Raw genomic sequence first — 24,709 nt, 5'->3', positions numbered from 1 at the left:
GATTATAACGACCAACCAGAAAAAATAATTACTTCTTATAACAATCGTCAAATTCACAACATTCACTCCAGGGAATGTGATTGTTCCAATTGGTCAAAATTGATTATTTTTAGCCACCGCTATTTAAAAATTTACAACATTCACCTCAAGAAAATGTTGTTTCTTTAGTCGACTAATGTTTATTATTTTTCAATCAATAACTCGTTATTTCATTCAACCACGAGAAGAAATTAAGATAATTTTCTTCAAAATATTTCTCTCAATATTGCTATTGTAGGAGCATATCTGATATATAAAATAATTGCTTCCTGATGATCATATTCTTAATGACATTTCAAATGTATCAAACTTTCATAATAAAAATTATTATTGCTAGAATCAAATAATAGAAATTTAATATATATCAAATATGCAAAATAATATTTATTTTAGGATGACCAAAGGAGACGACCTAGTTTGACAGAAGGAAAAGATTGAAGCTCGTGCTGATAACGTGTTGTGAAAACAGAACAATCGATATCGGAATACATAAACCGAAAAAATATAATATTTAAATAATAAAATAATAATATAATATATAAAGAAATAAGAAATTTAGAAGATAAGAAAATAATTAAGAAAAACCAAATCTCAAAACTTCTCCACTATCATTTCGAAACTCATCCAACCTTAGTGTGTATTTACAAATCCATCAAAACCCTTTGTAGGCAACTTAACAAGGAGGAGGTCGATTAAACGACTTCTAAGAGGCATGTTTGCTTGACAAATTTCTCTACATGTGTGCTTGATAGGTAGCTATGCACGCTGATATGCATCTACATGTTTTAATTGTGTTTATAATAAAAGAAAAAGACTTATTTTTACTTATAAATTCCTCTCCCTCAAATACTGTGTTTCTTTTTCATCATCGTCTTCTCCATCAAACTTTCTCTGCTTCTTCTAATATCTTAAACATCATCATCCATCCGGATTTTATTTAAGAATGAATCTCCATTTCATACTTCGAAACATCAAAAACAATTTGCAAGCAAATGAAAACATGTGAAACGAAGTAGAAACCCATAAAACTAGATTTCTTTCAATTATTCAGTCATTTGATCACAAATAATTACCTTGAAAAGTTGCCTAAATTTGAGCTATAGCCAAACCCACATTCCCCTTTCAAACTATCCATCTTTCTTCAACATTCTTCTTCCGTTCTCTTCCATTTCGTTATCCTTTCAAAAACCCCTCTCTCCTCTCTTTAATTTTTCTTCCCTTTCGTTCTTATTTTATAATTTGTTGGTTTTGTAGATAATTGAAATAAAGTATAATTTCTTAATCAGAAACATATAAAGCTTGATGTGGAAATGGAAAAGTAAAAGTAAGATATGTTTTTTTTAATTCCAATTGAATAGGTGGGGAAGCTTAAATTAAAGTAGAGAGAACAATTACAACATTAAAAATAATATTTCCATAAACACAAAAGGGGATGTAGCTCAGATGGTAGAGCGCTCGCTTAGCATGCGAGAGGTACGGGGATCGATACCCCGCATCTCCACTCTTTTTGTTTATTTTACTTTCTTTCTATAATCGAATCTATAAACAAGTTTACGTGGCTCGCATGTATTTTGCTGTAGTTTAGTGGTAAGTATTCACATATTACACGTGGGTGACCTTGGTTCGATCCCCGTCTTTTTCAAATATAATCTTATTCTTTATCTTCAGGGATTTTACAGGAATGTGCTACGCCCATCGTCCAAGGCTTCTTTACCCTTTATAGATGATAGATATGGAAATTTATCTATAAATAGAAGAAAGATTTATATATAAATAGAATGAAGAGATTCGAAATAGTTAAATATACAATAATATTTTAAAAATTCTTTTTGCTATTGTTGTAATAGACTAAGAAAATGAAAAATATTTACATTCTATGATAAAAAATGAGTTTGGATTAAAATTTTAATTATCAATTTTGGACTTGAATTAAAATTTTGTTACAGAATAGTTTGTCCATTTTTATATTTTTAAAAAAATGTTGTGATGAGATATGTTTTGCAGACTTTAAATAAATAAATAAAACAATAATAATAATAAATAAAGTCCCAACGCTGACATTTCTATTGAATTGCGAAAACTAAATATATGGACAAGCTTCATATTTTATTTTTAATAAATAATACATACATACATACATACATATATATATATATATATTTAATACATGGGAGAAGGATGAACTGCAGGAAAGAACAATTAAAACAAATTCCTTTTTAAATAACGAATTTTCAGATAAAAAAATCAAAATAAAATAAAATAAATGAACAAGAAGATCACATCCTCTTCTCTGTACAAAGTTCATGTTTCCCTCATTTTCCTTCCTTTTACCAAACTGATTAGAAATGAGATAGAGAGCACGAGATTTTAGCTTTACATCAACCAGCAATGGCAATCAAGCTTTGCCTAACTAATGGAAGTGAGCAAAGCAAAGAGCCAAATATCCCATTCAATGCGTAGGCAATGGCGCAGAATGGGAGAGCCTCTGGTTCCTTGGCCGATAATGCTGCTGTTCCGAGCCCGTGTGCACTGAAATATGCAAACCACTTGGTAAACATATTAAGACTCAGCTCACAAATACACTTACTGTGTTCTTCATAACAATGCCTAACGTAATGATGAATACCAATGACCTTGAAGTTTCTAATCACAAATCTAAGATTACTGGATGGGAGGCTGTAACGAATGAGTAGCCGAAGTCCGGAAATTAAGTTATATAATCACAAAAAAATCCAATTCCAATTCCCCAATTGCGGAAAAAGAGAAGAAAATGGGATCTAGAAGAAATTGAACTGATACAGTTCCACAAAATTGCATGTTGTATAATATATGGCATGGATTTGATAAAACCAAATTGCCTCCATTGATTCAATGGCTGCATAGCACATACCTAGAAGCAGTTGCAATTCCCCGGGCGATAGGATCACGAAACTTCAGATTATCAAGGGTTGCTTGGACAAAATTTGCCCCAACCAAACCAGTGACGACAACCACAGCAGCGGTAACAGATGGATTGGTGCCTACAATCAAGAAAGCACAGGAACTGTCAGAAAGTTATGCTATGAACTGAAGTAGTTGAGTATCATACAGAAATAACAGCTTCAGGTAACAGTTAAGAGCGTAGAAACATATAGCAGCTACGCATTTTATTACTATTACTTTTTGTATAAATCACAGTTTCGACACGTGTAAAAGAGTAAATAGACCTAAAACTATAAGAGTATTGTAATTATACGGTTGTACTTGTACCTTCAAAAAATGTCACAATGCTGAGTGCCAATGCCACAGTTATACATCTTGGTAGGATTGAAACAGTCAAGTTCGGTTCTAATCCAATAAAACGTCCAATAAGAGCAGTTGAGTACAATGAAAATATAGTTGAGATAATGACAGAGGTAAAAATCTCAGCCGCGTGCCTTTTAACGAGCTGCAAAATACAAGACAGAATTTTAAATATAGAAAAACGTCCAATAAGAGCAGTAAAAAGGAGAAGAAAATCTTGAGTGTTTGTTGTTCCTATATCACTTAATGGCATTGCTGGTTGGAAAATGGGACGGCTATGGACAGAGTATTGCACAAGTTTATATTTCTAATACAATACTTTCTTCACCAAAAGTAATCTGATGGTTCTTCATCCCCTAATTTTATTTGCGCTTTCTCCTTTCAGTGTTCTTAAATCTTAATAAAAGCTCAAATAAGAAAAGGAACTTCTGGGACTTAAAAATTTATTGTGGATAAAACTCATTCGCATGGTCCATGGACATCATTCTAGATGTGTGTTCCTGAAGCCACAATGGCATTGACATTAGCAGCCTAAAGAAAAGTGCACTACTCGATTTGATTGAAGAGTTTTTAAGTTTTCTAAGAAGAAAATTTTACCTTTCTTTGTTTAAACATTGAGAAAGCAAAGGAGAGGATAACAGATCCCAAAAATCCCATTAGAATATCACCAGCTCCAGGGTTAGATGATGTTTTTGTCAAATATGAAGCTGAAATTGTGTAAAGACTACCAGTCATACAAACAGAATAGGAAGATATACTTGCAAAATAGTAAGATGTGACTGATAAAAAAAACTTGGTGTACGAGCTGAAGTAAACCATCTAAAACACAAAACATAGAACCGTTTATCTAAATATAGTTTGATATATAAACTATAACTTTTCTTATTCATGCACTACTTACACTAGGGAGACACTATTAAATGCAGTATAACTTTTTTCTTATTCATGCACTAATTACACTAGGGAGACACTACTAAATGTTCTAGCAATAATACACGTTTTGACATCTTAACATCTTTTTGGTTTTCTGGATAACTAAAGAGAGATCAAAACGTGAGACAAATATCTTGACTGTAGATTATACCTAGAATTGGATCAAGCCCGGAGCGAGAAAGGTATCCAAAAGCCAGTGCAGCGAGATCGGCAGAGAGTGCACAACAGATGATTGGGTGGAAAACTGTCTTCACGCTGCCCGGTAAACTGGCAATCATATACCAAAAAATTGTAAGATGCAAAATATAAAAAGTAGAATCCATATTTTAAGAAAAGTTTGAATCAACTGAATTTCCCAAAAGAGTGAAGAGGCCATTTTATCCGTTTTAGCTATATAAAGTTAAGTATAATAGAACTTTACTTAGAACCAACAATATAGCCTAAAACAGTTGATGCAAGGAGGAACGGAAGGAATGTTCGCGCACTTGTCCCTAGTGCTGTTGGATAAAACAAAGCAGCAACAAATGACGCCAGAAAAATTCCAGTCCAACTCCACATTTCAACTGAAGAAAAGGAAGATGGTTTCTTCATAGGCTCAGCATCAGTCATTTCTGTTTTTACAATATTTCTAACAGCTATAGCCATGTATCCTGCAACACACAGAGTAGCTAGCCAACCTACAACTGCAAAGGACCAAGGAATAGAAGAGGTTAAGCCATTCTACTGAAACTCAAAAATCCATATAGTAAGGGAGGGCAAAAGTCGCTATGCATATTAGGACTTAGGAGTGAACAGCTTTTTGGTTTTCAGTTTTAGAAAATTAAGCTTATAAAAACTAGAGAGTTTCACTGTTTTGTTATCTATGAGTTTCTTTAGTCTATCATCTAACAAGGTTTTCAAAACCCATGCCAAGTTTTGAGAACTAGAGAAAAGTAGTAATTGCTTTTAGAATTTGGCTAAAAATTCAAGCGATTCCCTTGCTAAAGATTAAATCTATAGTAAAGAAATTTCAAAAACCGTTGACAAAAACTCAATGATTATCAATCGAACCTAGGCCAAGTAAATAGAACCAACAAAATTAAACCGCCAGCAAAGGATATGTAAGGCATGTTTTAGATTTGCTTAATCAAAATCTGATTCACACTTAATAAAGATGCAATATATCATGACAAAATTATGTACCTATAATGAAGCAAATTTTGATCCCAGAAGCCGCAGGGATATCCTTCACAGACAAGGGTAAAATAACCAAGGATGGAACATAAAACAAAGGAAGCCACCTCTGAATAAACAAGAGAGCCGGTTCAAAGAAGTTCATAACACCAGTAGCAGCAGCAGGAACAGTAGAATCAAGAACCAACAAAACAGAAAAGATACAAAACATCCCAAACAATGCACTAGGAAACTTAATCGCAGCAGCCACAAAAGCCCCTTTCAAAAGCTTATCAGTAGCAACAATAATTCCAAGAGAAACAATCAAATGAACAACCCCAAGTACCTACACAACATTTTTTTTAAAAAAAATCAGAAAACAAAACAAAAAGAGAATCATAACTCAAAAACCCCAATTCATTTTCTACATTGCTTACAGTTTGAGAGAAAGAGGAAGAAGTGGAAACACCACCATCTGAAGCAGCCGATTTCAGAAGAACGTCTCTGTAAGTAGGTGTAGATTGTGAAGAATCCGTAGGAAGAAACCTTGGATGGGAAGAGGGGAATCTGAAAAGGGGTTTGTTTGATTCTTTGGGAGAGTGGGACTTGTGAAAACATCGAGAGCTAGCACTGAAAGAAATGGATGAAATTTTGGAATGGGAATGGGATGGAAGAGAGAGAGTTGGATGAAGGTAATTGGAGAAAGAGAGAGGTGAAAATGAAAGATGGGGAATGGTGAAGGAGGCCGCCATGGAAATTTGTGTAGTGAAGAGAGCGAGAATCTGCAGAGAAATTTGTGAGGGAATTTGGAAGTTCGTTGAGTGGACGTTGATGAGTCTTAACTCTTGGCGAGCAGATGAACTGAATTCGGTTTGTTACAATCTGCCACGTCTCTTCTTTCACTTGGAGGAATAAAAAAAGAAAGAAAACCCATTTTCAACCGCCAAAATGAACGGTCCGACTACTTAGGAAGCCAGAGTTTTTGGTTTTTTTAAATATATTTTCAAGTGATTTACTTTTTTAAATTATTTATTTACTATTTATCAATTACGACTTTTATAGAAAAAGTTTCATATCTAAACTATACCTTCTGCTTTCTTTATATATTGACAAATAAATCTCTATAATGGATTGATGCATCGAAATGTTTACATCCATGGATATTTATGAAAAGCCTTATAACAAGTTTAGAAAACTAAATTTAAATTAATAAATAAATCTTTTGTTTTTTTGTTTGATTTCATAATTTTGTTGGTCTATGAAATAACGTAGATATCAATTTAGCCAAAGTGGACACTTTTTCATTTATTAAAAAAATGTTTTCAAAATTTCATAACTAAATGAAAAAAATAATACACAGTATTTAATATAGCTTAATATAAAGCATGTTTAATAAAGTTCTTATTTTTTGTTTTTTGTTTTTCATTTATTTGAGAAACTATGAAAAATAGTTTATCATAGTTTTGTTTCCATTTTATTTGATTCTACCTCTTTCATTTTTTTATGATTCTTAGTTGGCTTCTTGTTAGAAACTTGCATGCTTAAAACTATTTTTATCCTCCCAATCATGGGTTCAACTCCCAACATTGATGATTTGGATTCTTTTTTCTATTTTTCATATTTATATGAGCAAAGAATGACATAGAGATTTTGTTAGACCAAATTATGATTTATTCCTAGTTTATATTTTCCTTTTTAATAGTTTCTTTTGAATAGTAAAAGAAATCCGTTAGATTGGAGTGATATTTGGTCGTGAGTTCAAATATTGTCTGCTACAATTATTTGTACGAAATAGTTTTTATTTTAAATATTAATAATTTTATTTTCTCAAATATCAAATTTATAGTAAATTGTCAATTTTATTCCAAAAATATATAATTTTCTTTCTTTAAATATCAATAATTTTCAAAATAGATTTTATTTAAAACATCAATAATTTTTTTTCTTAAATATCACTAATTTTCTTTTTCTTTCTAAACTTCAATAATTTTACAAAAGAGAGGTAATTTGATTTTCTAAATGAAAGATAATTTTAAAAAAAGAGATAAAAACTTTTAAATAAAACTCTAAACTTATTTTCTAACCCTCGTCTGTTATTTAACAAAATTTTTGAAAAAATGTAATAAAGTCGACGTTCCAAACTTCCACTCTCTCAGTAATATTTCATGAAAAATGTATTGTTTTTTTTTATGCAAATTTTAAATTTATATATTTACATTAAACAAAATTAAAATTTTTTGCTATTCTTTATTGCTATAAATATAATAAATGTTATTAAAATATCATTCAACCATCAATATATTTTTTAAACAAATTTTAGTGTATTTATTATAGAGTGCGCGTGTCCCTGTATAAAATTTCCAAATCCATCACTTGCAACCAACAATCAAAATATGTTTTACTAATTGAGTTGAGAAATTAAATAAATTAAAAAAAGAAAATAGATGAGTTAAAAATCTCTCACAACTCAATCCTGTTTACATCCTACTTTTACGTTTCTCGGTAATATTCAATCGTACAGCGAAAATAAATTAGAAATATGTAGGAAATTGAGTCCAGTGTATGAGTCATTACAGTTGCTTTTGTGCACGACTTCTGTAGAGATTCTCGGAACCACTTTCACCGCCGTAAGTAACCGGAAACCTACCGGAGCGCGGAGGCTAAGGATTGAAGATGAGCGTGATCGACCTTTTGACCAGAGTAGATGCGATCTGCCAGAAGTACGACAAATATGACATAGAAAAGCAGAGAGATCTCAATGTCTCCGGCGATGATGCCTTCGCTCGTCTCTACGCCACTGTTGAAGCTGACATTGAAGCCGCTCTACAGGTTTGACTCCGATCCCTCAGTAATTTCTCATTTTCTACTCGTTCCGTTTCTGAATAAGGAAATGAATGTTTTTAATTCTGAATTAGTAGCTTCTTCCGTTTCTGATCTAGGTTTTACTCTGTAGATAAATCTTGGTTTACATAGATGATATAGCATCTTAACTTTCTGGTGAGGAGGGCTGGGTTCTAATTTAGTTGTGTTTTGTGTGTGTGCAGAAAGCGGAGGATGCTTCTAAAGAGAAGAATAGGGCATCCGTGGTGGCGTTGAATGCGGAGATTCGTCGTACGAAGGCTCGATTACTGGAGGATGTCCCCAAGTTGCAGAGGTTGGCTGTGAAGAGGGTTTGTATTCACTGTCTTCACTGAATTTATTTTGAAAATTCACTCTTGTAACTCAAATTCCATCTCAAAAATTGCAATTTTTATACTCTATTGAAGTTTAATTCATTATGAACTTAGGATGGTTTTGCAATTTTTGTACTCTGTTGAAGTTGAGCCACTGAATTTGAACTGTGTAGCTTCTACCAATAGATTGCATTGGATGTTCACATAATCTATTGACAGGTTAAAGGGCTATCAACTGAAGATCTTACCACTCGAAATGATTTGGTGCTTGCATTGCCGGATAGAATTCAAGCTATACCAGATGGAACTGTGACTACCACGAAAAATAATGGGGGCTGGACAACCTCAGCTTCACGGACAGAAATCAAATTTGACTCAGGTGATGTATTAAATTCAGTTGAATTTTGTTCAACCGTCTTTGTGAAACTTTCTTTCTACTTTAAGTCGTGAATACCACGAACTAATCCTATATTTGATATGGACATTTAAATTGATAAAAGGTGGGCGATTTGATGATGAGTACTTCCAACACACTGAGGAGTCCAGTCAGTTCAGACAGGAGTATGAAATGAGGAAAATGAAGCAGGTAAATTATATGTATCCTAGTGTAGTCTCTTTGTTGAAGAAGGAAGGTTGCATGCTTATTGGCCAATTGCTGTGGTTTAAACCCTTTGTTTTGGTGCATATGCAGGATCAAGGATTGGACATGATATCAGAAGGGTTGGATACTCTGAAGAATATGGCACATGATATGAATGAGGTTAGTTATCTTCTTGGCGGGAGATCTTATTGTTATTAATTTTTTCCCCCTTACCAACATGTTAGTTGATAGTGATTGTGGCATGTTATTTGCAGGAAATAGACAGGCAAGTCCCTTTGATGGACGAGATTGACACTAAGGTAATCATATCTCTCTCATTAGATTTTTATATCTTTAATTACACGTATGTATATGTATATATGTTCTTGTAGTCTCGATGTTCATGTTTATGACAACCACCAAATTTTCTTTTTAAAACATGGCAGGTGGACAAGGCTGCATCTGACCTTAAGAACACCAACGTTAGATTAAAGGACACAGTTAACCAGGTTTTCCTCTGTTCCTCCAATCTCTACTTAACCTTTATTGTCAGTTCCTGAGGTGTATATTCCTGACCCTTGTGAACATATGTGCTTATCCTTATTCCTCATGCATGCCGAATACCTAGATTTATATGTACGTTTGTAAAAAGTTTGTAAGTTTATCTAACGTGAGTTTTATTTTGCTACAGCTAAGGTCCAGTAGAAATTTCTGTATTGATATCATTTTGTTGTGTATAATCTTGGGGATTGCTGCCTATCTATACAAGTAAGTTCTTACATTCTACCTGTCCCCCAAAGAACGATAGCTGTAATCGTTTAGCGTTTCTAAATCATTTTTAATTCTTCGCATGTGCCATCTTTACCATTTTCATCTTGTACTGAAATTTGACATATGGCTATTTTATGGGGTGGCTGACCCGGTAGGAAAAATAGAACTTTTAGTATTGGAGATATCATTTGATGATGTTTGGGAGTTGGAGAAGTTTGTTTCCTTGTGGGCTTCATTCATGTGGCCTTTTTGTAACTATGACTATAGTTTGATTTTGTTGGATTGGAAACCATTTTTTGTAGTTTTTCGAGGTGTTCCTTTTTCTTTTTGGGCTAGTTCTTTTTGTACCTCTTGTATATTCTTTCACTTCTCTTCATGAAAGCTTGATTCTTACCAAGAAAAAAAAAAAAAAAGAAGAAGAAGAAAGAAAGAAAGAAAGGAAGAAAAAGGATTCATGTTTGGTAAACTGATGTTAGGCCTGGATTAAGTCACTTTTTAGAATTGTTCGAGGAAGAGGCATTTGGAAAGACTAGAGAAGCCTGGATCTCTGGGGTATTGGTCAATTGAAATTTAACGTGCTTGGTTTCTTGTCAAATGTGCAATCAATCGGGATCCTCTCTTTTGGACTGATGATGAATGAGAATAACAATATTTTCCTGGGGAATGGCCTTGAGATAGGTAGGCCTTGAGATAGGTACTGGCCCATAGAATCTCATATCCTACTATAGGGTCTTAGCAGCCCGACCATCCATTATCCTAAGAAAAATTCTATTTAATTTTGTATGCTTCAACTTAGCAGTTCTTTAGGCAAGTGCAACTGAACTTTGTTACAGAATGTGGAAATAGTACACTATCGTTACAGGTTCATGATTCAGATCCTATCTAGTTGATCGAGCTTCCATTCCAACTGTAGTATTGTTAACTGACTGGGATTTCTGTCAGATCTTCTACGGAATTGTTGAAAGTTATGTGATTTTCGTTTTTTATTGATTTACGTTGATCAACCTCATATATTGTAGAAAGTGAGAATCCTGTTACCTAAGGAGGTTCCCCAATAAAGAGCTTGGGATGTCTATAACTAACCTTTGAAGGGTCTAGGCTCAATCTTTTAGGCTGGGAAGCCTGAACTTAAAACGACGTCTTTGGACCTTGCTACCCCTACAAGGTTGCGAGGAATGAAAGAAAGTGATGATGTTCATGTCAGACGGAGGTTTCATTTTCCTTTGTTTTTTTGAGAGATTTCGTCATTGTATATCAAAACGCGAAACAGTTGATATGTTAGCTGAAGTTTTTATGTTTAGTTTGGTAAACTATGTCAAAATAATTTGAAGTTCTAAATGAGATTGTCTCTCTCTGCAGTGTGTTGAAGAAGTGAGCTAACAAAGAGGAAAAATCTTCATGTTCTTGTGGAATATTTGTGTCAAGGTTGCTAGGAAGAGCATCTGTATCCAGTACATTATCTGATCGTGTTTGTGTTGTTTATAATATTTGTATATCATATTCTTTTACACCGGACTCGCTGTGTACTATCAATTCTTGGTTATGTTGCTTGATTCTTTAATGTTGCACTTGTGTAACCTGTCTGTGCTTTTGGCTTCAAATTTGAATACTGATCTCCCATGCTTGACATTTTAGATCATATGTAGAAATCAAGACAACAATATGCATACTTAGGCATTTATTCATGCATTGAAATGCATCTCAGAGCCGATCATGTTCAAACTTTGCTCTACAAATCGATTAAGATGGTAGACCTTTTGGGGCTTCTCCCTACTACCCACCCATTATAGCCCGGGAGAAAATGGAGATGAGGAATAAGGATTGAGACCCCATGTTTTACTAAGCACTCTTAGACCACAAACAGTGTTCACATAAAAGCAATAATTTTGCTCTTTAATATTCAAAGGAATATATTTTATTTTTACTCAAAATCACTTGACCCCTCCCAAACGAGGATAATCGATCGTGTATACTTATCCGACGATTGTTCAGAATATGTTAAACGATCATTTATATTTAAAGTTTTATCACATTTGTTTAGAGTTTATTATTTGATCGTCTAAATTTGAAGCCTTCTAAACTTCACTACACGATTGTTTATATATGAAACTTTCTTGTCATTATTTATAGTTTATTATTTTATAGTTTATTATTTATCGTTTAAATTGGAGCTTCAAAGGAGAATTTTTGATAGAAATCCCACGTGTATTTCCATGTACTTAACATACACAACAAAATTTTAGTTGAAGTTACTAGATTTTGAAGTTATTAACATACACAAAACAAAATCTTAGTTGAAGTTACTAGATGTTGAAGTTATTAGATTTCGGAGATTTAACTTAGACTTTTTTAACACAAGAACTCTTCAAGGATAGGGATTGAATTGCAATAAAGTAATTGTCACAAAATACCGTTATTACAAATATTAGGGGTGGTAGAGCCAATTAGTTATAAGGAAAAAAAAAGGAACAAAAACAATGGCTGGAGAGGTCATCATAATTTAGAAGCTGGGAAGTGTTTCTGTAGTTCCCTTCGAAGTACTTTCCCAGCAGCAGACTTTGGTATTGATTCCGTAAAAATCACTTTTCTAACTTTTTTATATGGTGCAACCTGCAGAGACAAAAGAATATATGTATATAATTTAAACGTTTTTAATGTTTAAAAAATGCATGGGCAGATTGATTCGAAAAATATGGGAAACCTGTTGAGCAACATAATCAACAACATCTTTTTGTGTGAGTGCACTTCCTGGCTTCTTTACCACAAATGCCACTGGAATTTCACCACATTCTTCATCTTTAGCCCTGAAAAAACACATGAAAAATGCCTCTAACATATGATCTGAAATTATCTGAAAATTAAATTAAAACAGCCTCCAAATAGGCTTGGCTGATGATGATTAAAATTTACAAGGATTCACGTCACTTTGTCCCCCAATTTGTTTGTGTTTTCTTGTTTGACACTTGTGTTGAAGAAATTGGCAAAAGAAAAAAGAGAGAGAGAGAGAGAGAGAGAATCACGAGGAACAAAGAAACTTTTATAAAGAATCTATAAAGATGGCCCCTCAATTTTCTTCATCTATGTTGTCTAACTTTTTAACTTCGTAGCTTCGATTTCTTTCTTCTTTTATTTTCTTCATTTGCTTTACAAATGAGAATAAAACGTTCTGTTTATATGTGTGAGATCTTTGAGCTTAGCCATAGGATTTTTCAACACTTTCTTTCTCTTTATCTTAACTATTCTAGATATTTTTATGACATTGTCCTTGCCTAAAAGAGTTTTAGAATTCCTTCGAGATTAAAGAGAGAGCTTGAGATATTTCTAAATTTTTTCTTTGTGATATTTTCTTACAATCTTCTTCATAAATCTAGGGATGTTTTTATATTCACTTAAAAGTTATATATGCACACTTTTAGAATAATTTAATGTCCCCCTAGATTCTAAAGTGTAATAGTTTTGACTGAAATGACACAGTGGCTTACTAAAAGATTAGAATGATACTTACGCTGCTACTGCAGTATCAAGAACTTCAGGATGTGTGATCACTACAGCTTCTAAATCTGTAGGTGCAATCTACAAAAATATAACAGATTAAGCAAATTACATGACTACCTTAGCTTTATCCATCACGAACTTCATTCAAAACATTGACATATCACAAGCAAGATCAGAGTGAAAAATCAATGCTTTAACTCCTCGAAAGGATAAACTTGTATGTATTTAAAGCTCTGTTTGGTTTGGTAACCATATTTTATTTTTATTGGCTGAGAAGTTAACGTCAGTTATATAAAGCTAGGATAATTGCACATTAGATAGCATTTTTTAAAATAATAATTAAGTATATAGTAACATTTTTACAGAATTGCAAATATAACAAAATCTATTGACGATAGATTTTATTGTTGATTGGCTTCTTCAAGTGATATGATTTAGCAGTGATAGATCACTCCTAGTGATAAGTCTAAATTTTGTCATCTCTGCAATTGTCCTTGGCTAAAAACAAATGTAAATCACTCTAAACTTGCACGAGTGTGATTACTCATAAGCTGTAGTAGTATTTTTGACAAAGCAACAGACATGAAAATTTGGATATATTGTACCTGAAAGCCTTTATACTTTATAACCTCCTTCAAGCGATCAACAACATACAAGTATCCATCTCGGTCAAAGTAGACAATGTCTCCCGTATGTAGCCAATTTTCTTGGTCCATTGTGAACGTTGTTGCCTCTGGATTATTCAAGTACCCTGTAAACACAAAACAAAACAACGTTTCAGAATAAGCATTCCAATTGTAGTTAGTTTATCTTTGTGATTGTGGTGACTACAAAGAAGCACAAACACTTCAGTTTGACATTGTGTTTCTGTGTTCAACACACTACTATATATATACTTGTTAGACATGTATCAAACACTTATTAATGCAACAAATGTGTTAACTTGTTGAGAATATTGAAAAGACACCTGCATGACAATAATTAATAATAACTTTTGAATGAATACATCAAGCTAAGTGTTTTTTGAGTACATACATTCATAAACATTCAACCCATTTGCTTTAAATTTTCCTTTTGTATAAAAATGATATATATTTTGAAAGATGCGTATTCTAATAAATGTGGCATCACCGTGTAGTGCCCTAGATGTCTAAAATATGGCATGTCACTATGTTTATGTTACGCCATATCCATACTCGTGCTTCTTAAATGGTGAGGGTAGATACACTGTAATGGAGACAGCTATGAACTCTAGACTGATGAAAGTGACAGAAAAATACGGAAGAGAAATGTGAAATTCACTACAGCCAACAAATAGATAGGTTAAGAATAGAAACAAAGTATTAAATATGTTGTGAGTTATAACTCATCAACTTCGACCTTTAGATTTAGTAGTAATATAAACAAAAGATATATTGAAACCTATTAGTATAAACTTTAAAGTAAATGGTAGTTAACAAGATCTTCGGGCAGTGCGCAGATTGTGTTAAAAAGAATCAATCAAACCTTTCATTGAACCAGGTCCACGTAATAAAAGTTCGCCGGTTTTACCAGGAGGCATGGAAGATCCAGTAACCCAATCGACGACCTTAGCTTCTGTGTTTGGAGCTAAAAGTCCCACTGACAAATAATTTCTAGCATTTTTGGTATTGAAACCACGGGTTCCTACAGCTGTGGACTCTGTCATGCCATATCCCTAACCACAAATACACCAAACCAAGCTTTGTTCAAACTAACAAACATAGCACATCAACATTATGAGTCAAAGTTCCTCTATTTCCAAACAAGATACAGAACAGGACTCAGACATTATTTTGGATGCTTCACAAACAAAAGTAAGGTAACCATTTTGTTTTTCATTTCTGAAAATTAAACCAATTTTTTCACCCTTTTGTTTTTGAAATTAAGCCTGTTCTAAGTTATCTCAATCCATCATAAACAGAATTGGTTTAATCAATACCTGAATGAAGTCAACATGAGGGAGAGCGTGTACAAAATTATCTATTGTCTTCTTGCTTGAAGCAGCAGCCCCACAAGAAACTTGTTTCAAACTTCGAAATCTATGCACACCAATTTTCTCTGCAGTCCTAGCCAAAGCTGTCAATATAGGTGGAACAACAGGAAAATGTGTGACCTTAAATCTATCAATGGCCTTGACCACATCTTTGACATCAAATTTGCTCATTACAACAACACTAGACCCCAATGACATTAATCCCATCACAAAAATGGAGAGACCATAGATATGAAACATTGGTACAGCAGCCAAATACACATTCTTTGTAGGCAAATATTCATACTGTGAAGCTTCAAACCGAACGAAAAGCTCGATGGTAGATATAAAATTTCTATGTGATAACATAACCCCTTTGCTCACTCCAGTAGTACCCGAAGAAAACAATATAGCAGCTGTATCTTCTTGTCTGATCACTGGTTTTTTAATCAGATCAGAACCACCTGAAATAAGTTCATAAAAAGAAGAAAATCCCATAGACCTCATCAAGTTGAAGTTCGTATTTTCTGGTACACCAATTGTCTTAATTCCCAATGCTTCAAAATTCTTGATTTTCTGAGTTATTGCAAATGCCAAACGCACATTGCAATCAGTAATTCGTTTCTTGATTTCAGAGGAGCTGCTTTGAGGAAACATGGTTGTAACAACAGCTCCCAAATACAGGGCACCCAAAATAATAATGGGAAAGAAAATTGAATTTGGTAACATAAGCAAAACTACATCCCCTTGTGATATACCTAAATTATGGAGGCCAGAAGCCATGGATTTTACCATAGGAAACAATTCTTTGTAAGATATTGAATTTCCAGTTGAGGAATCAATGAGAGCTGAATGTCCATTGTGTTGGAACTGGAAGGAGAAGATGAAGGAGACAACGTCAAGAAATGGATCAGAGGGAAGTTTTCTGTAGCCATGGACGCTACGACAAATTCCTGTATCTGGTGAATACCAATTAGGATACTTGTTGGTGCGTTCAGAGCGAGGAATTTTTTTAGTGATAACAGCCTCATTTTCTGGCGTTTCAAAACTGAACTGATTGTTTATGAGCCGTGCCATTTTTCATAAACTGAAAGAAAAGAACAAGCAAATAAATATCAAAACATTACATCGTGTGAACTAAATATTCAGTGATCAAACCAATAAAACTCATAATGTTGGTCCACAATTTTCCTACATGGTTTAACCATCTTCATCTCACAGTTGATAGGCACGAATCATTCGTTTCTCTTCTCGTTTCATCTAATATCTTAAAGTACTATCGATATTTCTACATATTTTTCAAATATAATATAATAAATCAAAATATTTACAAAATATATTAAAGTTTGGGACTCTTGACATCTCCAACATACCCCTCAAGATGGTGCCTTTTTTAGTTCACTTATCTTGGATCGAATACCCATTTGAAGATGGTGTCTCTTTGGATTCACCTATTTTGGACCGAAAATACATGTTTGGGTTTAATGGACTTTAATACCATGTTTGACAGTATAAGGTTCGTTCTCAAAACCTAACCCATCTATCTTACATGAAGTGAGAGTCTTCAGTTCTTTAACATCTCCAATATGTTAATCTGAAATTTTATTATATTTTGTAGATATTTTTAACAGTTTTGTCATTTATAATAATTTCTATTTATTATATAAGTCTTTTTATGTACATGATATATCATAATTAGCTAATAATGTAATCATAGTAAAAAGAACAGATGAAATTACATTTTGACCCTTTAAAATTGTTTTTTATTTGGTAGGTTCAAAAAGGTTATTAAAGTTTGTAAATTTGTTTTAAATGGAGATTGGAATGCATTGATGTGGCAATTACATATTAAAGGTATTTAGAGAATAACAATGTTCTCTCTCATGATTTTCTTTTATAGAAAATGCCACATCTATAAGCCTCGTCTGTTAATGATAAATACATTAACAAACTAACAGAATCTTAACAAATTCACTCACAAAATCAATTATACTCTACTAAACTATGCTACTGTTACATACTTTATTCTTTGATATTTCGTGTCATATTCATTAGCCTAAAAGAAAGCTTTTTTTAAAGCTAAGTCACCAATAAAATGTAATAGTTTTTGATGTGACGTAAAAAAACAGTTTTCTTTTATGCACTATACATAAAAGTCATAAAAGAGAGAGAGCACAGGTAAATAACAAATATGAAAAGAAAAAAAAAAAAAACATAAACCCAAAATACTTTGATATCTTTTAGTTAATAAAGTAGAAAACAACACTAATTATTGCTATTTCTTAAAATAATAAGAAGAAGAATTTCTTAAAATAATAAGAAGAAGAATTTCTTAAAATAATAGTAAGAAGAAAAACCTCAAGATACATAGCTTTGAGCCGTGAGGCCTCAGAAAAGGCACACGCCCTGGGCAAAGCGCCAAGCCTCATAATTTACTTTTGTTAATTTCGTATATATAATAGTAAAGAAAATGGAGAGTTATAATTAGATTCAAACTATCAATGCATATATAATAACAATTTTAAAAAAACTACAAACATATCAAAATTTGTCGGAATCTATCGATATTTATCCATGATAGATCATATTATAAATAGGGGTGAATTACCTAAAAGAGAAGCTATAAAATTACTAAAAGAACAAGCATTTTTTGAAACTTGATTTACAAATACGATTAAACAAAAGTACGCAATTCCAAAAACAAAACAAACAAAAGCACCACAAACAGCCAAAGAGATATATACTATAAAGTTAAAAAAAAAATTATTTTTATTAAAAAAGAAATGTTTGTTTCAAATTTGAAGTGAGTATTTATGGGTAATGCTTTTCACTCCATATTTCTAAACTAACATACTCATATTGGTAATAGATTTCTAAGAGTTTTGATTTAAAACTTGCTATATTTACAATATTTTTTTTGCATTCAATAATACTCCAAAGTAGATGACGTAAAATGTTTTAAGTTTTGAGTGATGGATAAAGTAAAGAGATAGTTGCAAATTTAACAATTAAATTCAAATTAATTAAGTACATAACAGCATTTTAAAAATTTTACAAATATAACAAAATTTGTCAAATTCTATCAATGATAGGAGTCTATCACCGATAGAACATGTTACAAATATTGATCTACCACTAATATATCATACAAGTCTATCAACGATACAAGCCTACGATACAAGCCTATCAACTATTTGCAATTTGTTTAAAATTTTGCTATATCTTTAATTATTATTTCTATAATGGTCATCAATTATAATTATTCTAAAGTAAAATTTGTTATTACATGTTCCTACGTGATTGAACACAATTAATAGAATACAACCCAAATGAACCTAGCAATTTTTTTAAAAAAAATTGAGGGGCCGGTTGGACTCAACTAAGAAATATAAAGGATGAATTTGGTTTAAAAAGCTAACGAACATGAATTCAACAAGTGGGTAAAATAAAAAATAAAAGATTTCGAAACCCAACATTGATTTTCAAAATAAAAACTCCATATTTTAATTCATCCTTTTGGTTACCTACCCTTTCTCATGTGACATGTTTTTGTGAGATTGTCTTTTCCTTTTCTTTTTGTTTTTTCCCGTCCTTTGTCCTCATTACATTTGGAAAGGATCAATTTTGACTAAAATTAACTTCCAATTTTCAATTTTATTTTATTAAATTTACTAAATTACTCCCAGTGTGAGTTAATTGTATAAAAGCATCAAATAGTTTTTACCCACTTTCTCAATCTAAGAAAAGTGTATCACCAAAATGTCCTTAAATCATTTTTGCCTCCTTCCTCTCATCAATATTTTCCTTCCTCCACCTTTTGCTTTCATTGTTTTTTGTTACTGAATATTTACATAATTTATATTCTATTAATAATAAATATTGATAGATTTAATATATTTGACATAATTTAAAATTTTATTATATTTTGGTTCATTTTAAAATAAAAATAGAATAAAAAGTATTTTGGTTCATTTTAAAATGAAAATAGAATAAAAATCTTCAATTATAAAAGAACTACATATTTGGTTTTAGGCCAAAATTTGGAGTCATCGACATAAACCAAATAAGGTTAAGTCTCGATCACCGTTTGAAGTTGTAAAGTTGTAATAAAAAGAAGGAAAGTTAATGTTAGAGGTGAAAGGGAGGATTATTGGTAGTGTGTGCTCTAAAGCAAGGGGATCAGATTATTTCTTTGTGTTCCTCTCTAGTTACATGAGCCAGTGGCCGAAGATGATGCTCACGTTGCTGAAGTTTAGTCACACCCAGATTATGGGTTCAAAGACAGATGACAATAATCAGAGAAATTTAAGCATTATGATCTCTATTTTTAATGTAAATATATGTTTAAGCACACTGAAATTTACTTAAACCCCATTTTTGGATGGGCTTCGCCAGAAGATTGCCCAAAAGAATGGGGTACCCTATTTAAAAAAAGCAAAAGAAGAAAAATCAAAACCTATTTTGAGATGTCGTTTGGGTGATGGAGGAGGCTGCAAAACATTTCAGGGGACAAATGGCAAGGGGGAAAATAGGGTGTTTTTATTTAGTAAACAAATAGAAAACAAGAAAAAGAGCCTACGGGTGGCTGCTTTATCATTACCACGTGTTTTCTGGAAAGGGAAAAAAATTGCCACTGATTTGTTATACCACTGGATAACAATCTGTCACTTGAATATTTCTATAAATTACTCTGAATAACAAAACTCCTAAGAATATATTTATAAAATATGAAAAAAATTTATATGAATATATTTATAAAATATGAAAAAAAATTTATTGGATTAAACACATATAAATATATACTAAAAATATATTTATAAAATATGACAAATTTTTTATTGGATTAAACACATATAAATATAATTCTATTTTGTCTATTGATGTTTATTCTCGTTAAAAAAATTCCTTCTAAGATAAGATAACAAGATTAGCAGTATAAATTTATTATATGGGTAGTGATTAATTCCATCACACCTCAATGACTTCTTTCTCCACTACAAAAAGAAAAAAAAAAACGACAATTTTTAGAAAAATATTTGTTAATTTTTATTCTTTTTAACGCTGATCTATCAAATAGATGTATTCTAGTATACATTCAACATTTTTCATAATATATTAGGACAGTAGTTTTGGTGAGACTCCCCACTATATGTGGTAGTAGTGTTCTCAGACTAGCTATCCAATTGAAGAAAGGTTGGGTTAGGTCGGTTAGCTCTGTTTTTTATTTTTTATTTTCTATTTTTGTTATTTGGAAGTTTTTAAATATACACTTTTTTTTTAATTTAAAGTTTACAATTGATGTTAAGAATATTTTGTTTTTTTATAGGGAATATTTTGTTTTAATATTTGATGGGATGTCAACTTGACCCAACCAACCACCAACCTGAATTTACAGGTTAGATTGAAGAAAAAACCCAAAGACCAAACTTGAGTTATGGATTCATGATCTAATACATTTTGATCAGATTTAAAAGGGAGCGCCGCCGGTGAGGGAGAATAGGATAGAGAAAAAGAAATGGAAGTTAAAAGGGAGAAGGGCAAAAGAAAAGAGAAAAGAAGTAGGCGTTGAGCATATAGGGTTTAGGCATGGCATATTATTTATCATTCTTCCACGTGGTTCATGTTTAATGCAAAACGCTTATGAAATTCAACTACAAAGCAACCAATCTATAATTAATTTTTTGTTTGAGAATTGAGATTGTGTCTTCCAAACAAAAATAACAAAGATAAAAATGGTTGTTATCTCTGGGTGTGTTTTAGTGTTTAATTTTTTTTAAAAATATTATGTTGTTTGACAACCCTCAAAATAAATTTATGGAGTGTTTATTGTTTAAAAAATATTCAAATAAAAATAAGTTTCCTCAAAAGTTAATTTTACGAGTTGTCAAATACTAATTCTTCAAAATGATTTGTTTTTTAAATTAAAAGATAATATATTTTAAATACTCTAGTTAAGTTAATTATTTTAGAAATAATAAAAAATGAATGTCAAATAAATAGTAAAAACTTTATTTTTGAAATAGCGTGTTCTAAAATAATTAGAAACTATTTAATATAACTAGAGGTAGTTATTATAGTGTTATAAAATCTAAATGTGAGAAAAAATTTATCCAATCAACATCATTTAAGATTCTGGTCCACAAACTTACTTCTGTTTCTCATTTAAGTTAATCTTTATACCTTAAATTTTGTAACGAAATTATTTCAAAATTAGAATAAAAACATTTTGTAACAAAATTATTTCAAAATTAGAATAAAAACATTTTGTAACGAAATTATTACAAAATTAGAATAAAAACATTTTGTAACGAAATTATTACAAAATTAGAATAAAAACGTAGTTAATGGTTTTTTGATATTAAGCTAATTTAATATTTTAATTCATTTTACTATACTTAAAGTATAGGTAGAGCAAATAAGCCCTAAATTAATCATTAAGTTATTGTTTTTTTCTTTTCTGGGAAAAAAATAGGGTAAAATGTACTCATCTTTGTTTCACAACTCCCAGAACAAAAAATTATATAAAAAAATAGATGGTAATCGAATTACCGGTAGTTTTTGTTAGGAGAAAAAGAAATGGCCAGACTCTGATCGATAGCCACTTGTCACCATGCATGACCAAAGAAATAATTATCACACAAGATAATTATTAAACATTATAAACAAATTTATGAAACGTATGAACACTCGGAAAAATAAAAAGTAAAACAAATCAAGAAATTAAGTTCAAATTCGGATGTTAAAAGTGACAGAAAGCTAAATAAACTTTGCTATTTTTACTAATGAACAACAGTGAGCACTGTGGTTTATTTCATAGGAGGAAAAAAAAAGCAAAGATAAATTAGCGTATTTGTGATTATGTTAACTAACAGAAGAATAACAAAAAATAATTATTCATAGCAACTTTGATTCCAAGTTCTAGAACTTATTTCTAAATCCTACTTTCACGAACTGAATGTTGCATTTCAGCATTTCAGTAATGTATGCAATTTATAAGTATCAATCTGTAAATAAGCAACTAAAAAGAAAGAAATCAGAGAACGAAACGCAGGAAAATTCATAAGAAAAAGAAGAATAAATACCGTATTCAGCACACAGATCTTCTTGCTCTGTTCGTTTCGATCGAGATCAACAAAGAAAATGAAGCGTTTAATTTATTGGACAAATGTTCGGGTTCCTAACCTACGTCATCGAATCACACATCAAATAACCAGGTTTAGAAGAATGTGAAGCAATAAGATCAGATGATGAATGAAAAGAAAGAAAACGAATCAAGAATCGGAAAAACTCACTAAATGAAACCGTCGAAGGTGAGGCGTGAGAGAGGCCGGCGGCGAGGCTGAGCTAGGGCTTTTTCTGACGGCATGGGAGTACCGGGATTCAGGGGAGAGCTAACGAAGCGCAAGGGGAAAGCGGTAACTGAACCAGGTCCTAACTCTGATGTTTTTATAGGCGGAAATTTCGTGTTCAAAGAAATCTGCCTCCACGTCTATTTTTCGAAATTTTCGTTATGCGTATTTTCTTTTAGCTAAATTATAATAAATACCAACAAACTTTCTTTTGTTTTAAAAACTACTCTTTTCATTTTTAAATCACACTGTTATTCAATCACCTTTCTTCGTTATTTCAAAACTACCCGTACTTCCCAATTTTGTACGAAAATCAATTTAAATTGTGAATGTAAGCTTAGTTCAACTGGCCGTTATATGTTCGTGTGGACGAGAGGTTTCAGTTCAAATCTTCATCCAACATTTATTACAATACCTTTGTAAAAAAAAATTATTTAAATTAATAAATAAATCTTCTTATAATTTTAGAAAGAAGTTTACCAATAACCCTCAATTATTTATCATTTTGATGAACTAATTTTATTTGTAATATTTTATAAATATTTTTATCGATTTTTTTATTTATAATAATTTTTTTATATATTATATATATATGTGTGTGCGCTTTGTGAGAGTGAAATGCGATAAAACTATTTAAAAAAATAGAGTGGACTGGGTTCACGACTATGATCCAAAATCTGAGTGAAGTCATGGATCCTGACCTGATCCACGACTTCTGACCAGAGTCATGGATCATATACATGACTCTAGTCGTAGCATGTTTTGTGGAAGTAAAATACGATTAAACTATTTAAAAAAATAGAGTAAACTGGGTTCACGACTATGACCCAAAATAAATCTGAGTGAAATCATGAACCCGATCCACGACTTCTGACCAGAGTCATGGATCATATACATGACTCTAATCGTAGCAACGAAGTAGTGTCGCAGCAGCAACGAAGTAGTGTACACTATTTTGTTCGCGGACTCTAGTCGTAGCAATGAAGTAGTGTATAGTACTATTTTGTTCACGTGCATTTGCGACACTTGTACAACTTCACTTCTATAAAACCCTGATAATCGAGCATTCTACCTTTCATTCGAAGTAAAAAAAATTGTTTATGCATTTTTTTATCTCACTTTTCTGCCTTCCATCCTTCAACAAATCTCTCTACACTTCCATCCTTCACCAACAATCAGCCCCTCCCATTCTTCACACCAAAAATCACCCACACTTGCACCTTTCACCAAAAGAAGCTAAGTGCTCCTTCCCTCCATTTTTTCTTTCCGTTTTGGTATCTTTATTTAAAAAAATTGTAGTTCGAACACACGATTTTGTTGTTAAAATAATTTAATATATGTTTGTTATTTAATTTTATTATTTTGTTATTAAAATAATTTAATTTGTGTTACAGTTGGCTTTCTCCAAATCCTTTTTTTTTTTCTCCTTTTGGTTTTTTTCATCACATTTAACGGGACCGACTACACGATTTTGTTGTAAAAATAGTTTAATTTATAATTGTTATTTGATTTTATTATTTTGTTGTAAAATTTATTTGAATTTAGTTAGGTGGTTTAAATTTAGATATATTATTCGGATTAGGATTTGTTATTTAATTTAGTTATACGGGTTAGATTTTTTTTTGTATGTATTTGATAATAAATAGAAAACTTAATTAAATTTGGAGTGTGAGGGATGATTGAAAAGCAAAATAAATGGAATAAGGAAAGTATACAGCCCAAGAGACAAAATATATAAAATATATAAGTGGTTCTTTTTATTATTATGAACCTTTATAAAAATAGCAAAAAAAAGTTATAATTTTTTAAATTTATAAAAATAGAAAATTTAAAATCGGATAGTCTTCTGATATATCTAATTTTGTCATATTTGTAATATATATATATATATATATATATATATATATATATAAAAGATGTGCTATGCTAGTTTTTTTCTAAT

General features: G+C 31.6%; 3 protein-coding genes and 1 non-coding gene across 4 annotated transcripts; 2 read left to right on the top strand and 2 right to left on the bottom strand.

Annotated features, from left to right (window-relative positions):
- The first annotated feature begins 1,467 nt into the window (after positions 1-1,467).
- On the top strand, positions 1,468-1,540 carry TRNAA-AGC. The gene has a single exon. It is a non-coding gene; the product is annotated as a tRNA-Ala (tRNA).
- Positions 1,541-2,143: 603 nt separating this feature from the next.
- Positions 2,144-6,306, bottom strand: LOC101212883 (plastidal glycolate/glycerate translocator 1, chloroplastic). The gene is made up of 8 exons (XM_004144419.3): positions 5,844-6,306; positions 5,437-5,752; positions 4,676-4,937; positions 4,406-4,521; positions 3,919-4,028; positions 3,289-3,466; positions 2,930-3,059; positions 2,144-2,568 (listed from the first exon to the last, which is right to left on the bottom strand). Exons 1-8 carry the CDS (start codon positions 6,156-6,158, stop codon positions 2,418-2,420), a joined length of 1,578 nt encoding a protein of 525 aa, XP_004144467.1. The 5' UTR covers positions 6,159-6,306; the 3' UTR covers positions 2,144-2,417.
- Positions 6,307-7,916: 1,610 nt separating this feature from the next.
- On the top strand, positions 7,917-11,569 carry LOC101219819 (syntaxin-71). Its single transcript, XM_004144363.3, has 9 exons — positions 7,917-8,235; positions 8,451-8,576; positions 8,799-8,958; positions 9,080-9,165; positions 9,271-9,339; positions 9,435-9,479; positions 9,606-9,668; positions 9,851-9,927; positions 11,290-11,569. Exons 1-9 carry the CDS (start codon positions 8,080-8,082, stop codon positions 11,303-11,305), a joined length of 798 nt encoding a protein of 265 aa, XP_004144411.1. The 5' UTR covers positions 7,917-8,079; the 3' UTR covers positions 11,306-11,569.
- Positions 11,570-12,275: 706 nt separating this feature from the next.
- On the bottom strand, positions 12,276-22,848 carry LOC101219578 (4-coumarate--CoA ligase-like 6). The gene is made up of 8 exons (XM_004144362.3): positions 22,711-22,848; positions 22,501-22,600; positions 15,386-16,505; positions 14,932-15,121; positions 14,031-14,176; positions 13,436-13,503; positions 12,632-12,734; positions 12,276-12,540 (listed from the first exon to the last, which is right to left on the bottom strand). Exons 3-8 carry the CDS (start codon positions 16,493-16,495, stop codon positions 12,424-12,426), a joined length of 1,734 nt encoding a protein of 577 aa, XP_004144410.1. The 5' UTR covers positions 16,496-16,505; positions 22,501-22,600; positions 22,711-22,848; the 3' UTR covers positions 12,276-12,423.
- Between the last annotated feature and the right edge of the window lie 1,861 nt (positions 22,849-24,709).

Source organism: Cucumis sativus, chromosome 3 (assembly GCF_000004075.3).
Source record: "Cucumis sativus cultivar 9930 chromosome 3, Cucumber_9930_V3, whole genome shotgun sequence".
Classification (NCBI taxonomy): domain Eukaryota; kingdom Viridiplantae; phylum Streptophyta; class Magnoliopsida; order Cucurbitales; family Cucurbitaceae; genus Cucumis; species Cucumis sativus.
This window is presented reverse-complemented; position numbering and strand designations above follow the sequence as displayed.